The following is a 6,597-nucleotide window of genomic DNA, read 5'->3' as shown; positions in this document are numbered from 1 at the left end:
TTGATTGCTATCATTTTTTCAACTTATATTTTCAAGTGTTTCCGTCGTTGTCATCGTCTTTCCTGAAACTTAAATTTTATACGTAAGGATGGTTATGTATGACACATTATCAATAATGATTTGCATATAAGGGAGATTTACTTTTGAAGCTACATATTTTAACGATTGTATTGCTTAATATATCTTTTTCGCTTAGTTATAAGTTTAAAATTTCCTGACAAATATCAGATTCAAGTATATCTGACACAACCAGTGTCTCACGAAAAAGGTTATTTATGAAACACAATTAAAAAACCGTAGTATTAACTGGTAAAATTGTGATAAAAAACTTATTAGTCTAATAAATGACATCAATTATTATACAAGGTCCGGAACAAGACAAAAAGAACACATATCTCAGTCGGAAAAGTCGGTTTTCTTCGATCAATTACATATTAACGTAATTAACCAAAATGTGGGAGCATGGGCCAGGTGCACTGGTAGGATAGGCGTCCTCTGTTTTCAAAAAATAACTGCAAGATGGCTTAGAAAATGTCATGTCCAGGAAAGAGGAAAGGGAAAGAAAGGCAACCTATGGCAAGATGAGCGAATTTGTTTTACTATGATATAATGATAAAACATCAAACTTGAATTTAAGAATTAGGAGTAGGTCCGGATTTGGTTAGATTGATTCAAGACTTTTACTTGTTAAAATATCAAGAAACAATACACAAATCCGTCATATTGACTTCTACCAATGACCTAATTTTCCGATTTTAAGTCCCCTTAATAATGAATGAATTTTCTTAGATGCAATACTTTTGAATATATACCTTTCTTTCTGAAAATTTGTTTACTAATTATGATTTGAATATAAATTTTAAAAAATTTCTGAAAGCCAGACGTAAGTATCGTCCAAACGTGGCTATATATAATCTTAGAGAACCGGCTGTGATCATCGCCCATGATTGTTCTAAATTTTAATATAAATTGTTGTTATTTGGTTGTTATAAAATGTCAGGGAACAGTAGGTATATATTTTAGTAGAATTATTCAGTTCTGTATTGGATGTTTTTTATTCAACGTGTCATAGTTTTCCTTTCCTCTTTCGTCTACCACGGACTTGAATTTTTTATGAGCAACTCGGCGGGTGGTTATAGAAAAACAGAGGACGCTTACCATAACGGTGGACCTGGTCCATGCTCCCAGTTTTTAGTGGAGTCCGAGTTGCTCATTTGCTTTTGATACATTGTATGCATGATTTTATTTACTTTATGTTTGTTGTTGTGTATGTCTGTTTTCCATGTCTGGTCTTTGTCCCTGGATTACATTCTTTTGAGTACTGCTATAACCTTGGTTCCTTTGATTACTCTTTTAAAATAATAATATTACAAATTTTATTGTTATTATTATAAATATTTTTTGAGGTTAGGGTCGGTGCTATATGCATTTTAAACCGTTGACGCCTAACTTTATCGATTTCGTCCAATAGTAACATAACGAACATTTGCCATCATGTTTAGACTCTGTCGATTGAATTTACTTAGAAATGTATGTAAAAAAGTTAAAGATTTCCAATATACTTTATTTAAAAGTGTGACTGTTTACAATGGGTAAAAACATTTATCTTTTCCCATGGAAGGGTCTGTATTGAGCATCATGGTTCCATCTTGGCTGATAGTAGTATCTGTTGGATCCGTACCTATACCGGGGTTTCTGGTAGCTGTGTCCCTCGATCATTACTTGCACTTTTTTTTTCTCTTTACAACTTTCTTTACAGCATATGCCGTCATCCGATTGGTTTGTTTCACATCCCGTGCAAGGGCGAGCAGACGTGGATTTGCTTGGGCAGTTTTTAGGAACGTTGCAAGGCATCACTGTTATAAAATGGAGAAGATTTGCTTACACCATTATTTGACATTTGAACAATAAAATGAAAGAAATATTAGAGAACTTTCAATATGTACTAGTAACTTATACATATTATTCAAAATACACAATTTTATTTTCCAAATTATACGTATAATTGTATCAAATGAAGTTTTTGAAATATAAAACAAATGTGTAGCATAATTCAGAAAACAAGTACTTACTTGTAAATTTGTTATCTACAATAACACAAATGAAATGTAGCAATTAAAGAAATAAAAGGATAACGAGAAAAATTCTAATACATCTTTATTGACAGTTTCTTATAAGAAAGAGTAATCAAGGAAACCAAGATTCTAGCAGAAATCAAAAGAGAGTAATCCAGGGACAAAGATCAAACAAGGAAAACAGATATACACAACAAAGAACATTAAGTAACTAAAATAATACATACAAAGTAACAAAAACAAATGAGCAATCCGGACTCCACCAAAAACTGGGAGCAGGGAGCAGGTGCACCGGTAGGATAAGCGTCCACTGCTTTATTTTAGAATCTATATTATATGTGGTTTTGTCGACATTTCATACTTATACACACACCAAACCATGCAATGCTTTAAAACGCGTTTTCAGTTACACAGGGTCCAACTTTGACTCTATGTTCAACATGACATCTACTAAATTACAAGTGTAGAAAAATATTTTTGAAGAATGAATCATTATATCTTTCGGTATGTACCATTAACATCGCTTTTAACTTTATAAAGAAAGTTGAATGAGATATATCTTGAAACTGCAGTTGTTATTGATATAAACCTATAGATAATAAAATAATACTTACCAACCCAAACTTCCGGTCCAGAGTTTACTTTCTCTGGTGAACATAGGTCACAAAATTCTGGAGGCGTAGCGCTTTCAACTAAAATCAAACGGGATATGTTAATTTTAGGTATATACAATTGAAATATAATTGATAATATTGAATGCTATTTTTTGCATGTTACAATCTTAGATCAAATGATATAAATGATTTTTAAATCTTCTTTCTTATATCAATTACTAAAATATTTTGAAGAATATCTTTTTCATAAAAATTGTATTGTTACTATATGTTATCACTAATGAATTACATGAACTACATTACTAAAGATATAAGTACAATTTATTTAAGAGTAATCAAAGAAACCAAAATTATAGCGTTAATCGAAAGAATGTAATCCAGGGAACAGGCATGGAAAAACAGACAAACATCATTATATAATTTACGAACGTACCAAGCGCCGATTGAAAAAGGACAAGTGCATCCTCTCCGACATTGTTCCAGGTTATACATCTATATTTGAAATTTCCATTGGTGCCAGGCTGCCTTTTTAATATATAGAAACCAGAAATACAAATACAATGTATATAAGGCCAAATGAAATCAATTAGTAAAAATACTTATGGTGCCCCCCCCATCCGGCCACTAATAAAGACAAAAAAGACAGGGGCATGAACTTTAACAACAGGATTTTGTTTCGCGTCAGTTGCTAAAATGGAGATACAATAACACACACATTTTTCATTTCTTGGTGACTAAAAAGATGGCTTTTCTCTGAAAGTGATGTGACTATGGATTTAGAAAATATCTAAAATTTGTAAACAAAAAAGAAAACCCTCCCACCCGCTCTTTATCTTTGTTAAAGTATGATGATAATCTACCATTTAAGTTTATTTGGGAAAGGGACATTACTCTTACAAATCATTTGAACGTTTGTATAAAGAATTTTACATCAATCTTATATATGTTTAAGGATGAAAGTAACTATTTCATTTTATTTCAAATGAAATATTGATAGGCTTTAATGAAATCGAATATGATGCAAACATATAACTGATTTCAAGAGTTATATCTCTTACCCCAGGTCTATCTCCTTACGAATTAATCAATGAACAGTAAGACAAAATACTTAGTTTCTCATTAAAACAAAATTGCAAAATACATGTAAGTATACTACTTAAAGATACCCATAAGAAATCGATCGGTTTAAAGGACTGAATTTGGATTATAAAAAAAATAAAATTTTCAAATTTAAACACATATCATGTTTAAATTTTCAACCGAAATTGCTCCATACCTATGTATCAAATACTGTCCGTTTCTCTCCAAACACGTGAGGACAGTAGAAGTAGCTGGTGAGTTTATTGCAAATTCATAGGCATTTGTGGATACAGCTTTTGCTTTCATGACGTCGTTATAAAATGTTTTGTGTTGCCAGTTACATGGCCAGCTACAGAACGCAGTTACTGAAATTTGTGAAAGAATTTCTTAATATCTTATAAAATTTGAAAATAATAATATTTTTATTAGCATTCATGATTATTTTTTTCTTACGTAAGCAAAAGATTCAATACAAGTTTTATCAAAATAACAAGAATTTGCCGTTGACATTTACAAAAACCTTTATAAAAGTACGGAATTAAATTTCTGATAAGTTACAAACTACCTTACCTTCAATTTCTGGGAGACAAAGCAGAGACAAAATAAATAAGAACATCATTTTGCTGATTTATGATGCAGACCATCCATCAGACTTTCCTCTTTTATACAAACATTATTGAATTGTTATTGCACTCAAACCCTTAAATGTTCACAAGCATATCATTTCTTTTCAATTTTTTCTCAGTTTGTCAGATAAGTATTTGGTCGACTAAAGGTATATTTTTCCTGACTATTACCGTGTACGATTGCTCAGCACATTTACATAATGTTTGAATAAAAGTTACTTATTTGTATATTTTCTTTCTTTAATGAATTACAATTTCACATTTTTCATATGGAAGTGGTCATATGGATCTGAGAAGGGACAGGGGCAATAAATATCTTGGTCTGGAACAATTTCAAAATAAATATTCTGGCCTCCACTAACTATAATATACAACGAGACTGTTTTCAGGACTCCGTATTCTACTGTAAAATAGTTTGACAATAAAATAAAATATCTAGCCGTACAGCACTTGCAAATATTTTTTTTTTTGATTCGCACAGTTTTGAAAATAATAATTTGACCGAACCAAAACTGCTAGCACCTCATCCGGAGAATCCAAAGATCATACGGTAAATGCATTACAGTAACAAAGAAACAAAAAATCAATTGTATAAGTTTAGTCTGAATCGTATAAAGACTTCTTTACCTAAACTGTCTCTGCTACATGTATGCATTAAGAGTTTCATAACACTTTTTATTCGATTAAACAAACTGAAATGTATATGAAATATTTTTTATTGGTGCAAAGTCTTAATCTCTAGACATGTTATGATTTTACATATGAAATAAGTACTATTTCAAGGTCGATAGATCTTGGTGTCTTTTATCCAATGTGATGAAATTGTTGTATTCAGGATCGATCTCAAGATTTAAATCCCAATTCAACTAATTTGTATGGATGACTGTCTCATTAGCAATCATACAACATCTCAGTCAAAAGTTAACCTACTATTTACTTTGAACTATACAGTAAATACTCCTTAGAATCCGGAAGATCAGGATCAATTACAAGAAGGATAGTTCTACAGACCTCAACTTTTATTCATTTTATCATTTATCTATCTGTGTGATATGTATTGTTTTTTTTCGACAAATTGATCATTATAAGTATGAATATTTATCGTGAGTACCAAGGCTAAGCGTACTGAATATGTTGATCTTGAGTACCAAGGCTAAGCGTACTGAATATGTTGATCTTGAGTACCAAGGCTAAGCGTACTGAATATGTTGATCTTGAGTACCAAAGTGAAACGCACTGAAAATGTTGATCTTGAATATTACAATGAAGTGTACTTAAAATAAACCAATGCTCAAAAGTAATAAATTGCTGAAAGTGTAAAAAAATCTGAAGAGAAACAAAAAAAGGACGGAGGGGTGTGCTATTCCTCTGCAATATTGATTTTATTTTCATAATATAAGATCAGAAATATTTTTCATCTTTAAAAATATGAAGTCATTATCAAAAATAAGTGCATTTTTTTCGTTCATTCTTTTGATTTCGACTAGACAATTAGTTCCCTTGATTACTCTTAGATCAATGATACCTCTGGAATCCATAGAAACATCAATTCTTAATGGAGATCACTCGCAACACTCGCGAAAATTGTGATGCAATTTTCTGTGTAATATTTTACTAAAAATATGGTAAGATATTTTCAAAGGTAAACGCTGCAACTACACACATGATCAGCTACAATCTGAACTAAGTGCAGACCACATAAAGACTCTGAACATCGTAGCTGGTCAAACAATAGCTTAATTTACAAAAGCCATTGACAAAATATCGAGTAAAGTTTATTTTATTCAAAGAGTCTTGGCTTCGGAGTTGTTTATACAGAACTTACATTTTGCAAGTGTTCGGTTACGCTGTTTCATTCTATTATATATGATGGTATGAATGATAGACTAGTTAGTGCTAATCTACTGTAGGTTAATTGAATACCAGATCCATTACGTAGATGATAGACTGTTGTAATGTTTTCCTAACTTCGCCAGTCAGTTTTGTCAAGCCTGTTTCATGTATGAACAGCTACATTTCGTAAATACTGGAAGACCTGTGACTATCCTCACGTCTTCTAATTACAGTTTGTCCAATTTGTTTGAGTAAGTCATATCCAATTTCCACAAACCTCACTGGCATACTCTAAGATGGGGCGTACAAAGACAAGATATAACTTCTCGAGATTTTTCGTGGGACCTATTACTCAGCAAATATTACCTT

The 6,597-nt window shown here is 31.5% G+C and overlaps 1 protein-coding gene across 2 annotated transcripts; it reads right to left on the bottom strand.

The window, feature by feature from the left end:
- Positions 1-1,543: 1,543 nt before the first annotated feature.
- Positions 1,544-4,493, bottom strand: LOC148602805 (uncharacterized). Of its 2 annotated transcripts, XM_088552542.1 has the most exons (6): positions 4,340-4,493; positions 3,966-4,134; positions 3,123-3,214; positions 2,690-2,767; positions 2,073-2,087; positions 1,544-1,856 (listed from the first exon to the last, which is right to left on the bottom strand). In XM_088552542.1, the coding sequence occupies exons 1-6, from the start codon at positions 4,386-4,388 to the stop codon at positions 1,603-1,605; spliced, it is 657 nt and encodes a 218-aa protein (XP_088408668.1). In that variant the 5' UTR covers positions 4,389-4,493; the 3' UTR covers positions 1,544-1,602. The 2 variants fall into 2 exon arrangements, with proteins under 2 accessions (XP_088408668.1, XP_088408670.1); XM_088552544.1 differs by lacking the exon at positions 2,073-2,087 and having other exon boundaries at positions 4,340-4,492.
- Between the last annotated feature and the right edge of the window lie 2,104 nt (positions 4,494-6,597).

The sequence above is a fragment of the Perna viridis genome, chromosome 11 (genome assembly GCF_037379345.1).
Source record: "Perna viridis isolate PV_CMFRI_1.1 ecotype Kerala chromosome 11, ASM3737934v1, whole genome shotgun sequence".
NCBI classification, from domain to species: Eukaryota; Metazoa; Mollusca; class Bivalvia; order Mytilida; family Mytilidae; genus Perna; species Perna viridis.
This window is presented reverse-complemented; position numbering and strand designations above follow the sequence as displayed.

What these genes read in the sequence shown, in the direction of transcription:
- LOC148602805 (XM_088552542.1), bottom strand. Translation starts at nt 4,388, where the DNA reads ATGATGTTCTTATTTATTTTGTCTCTGCTTTGTCTCCCAGAAATTGAA. An exon ending in GGACAGTATTTGATACATAG is followed by an intron (nt 3,215 to 3,965) that starts GTATGGAGCAAT and finishes TATATTAAAAAG; the next exon opens with GCAGCCTGGCACCAATGGAA. An exon ending in CCTTTTTCAATCGGCGCTTG is followed by an intron (nt 2,768 to 3,122) that starts GTACGTTCGTAA and finishes GTTTGATTTTAG; the next exon opens with TTGAAAGCGCTACGCCTCCA.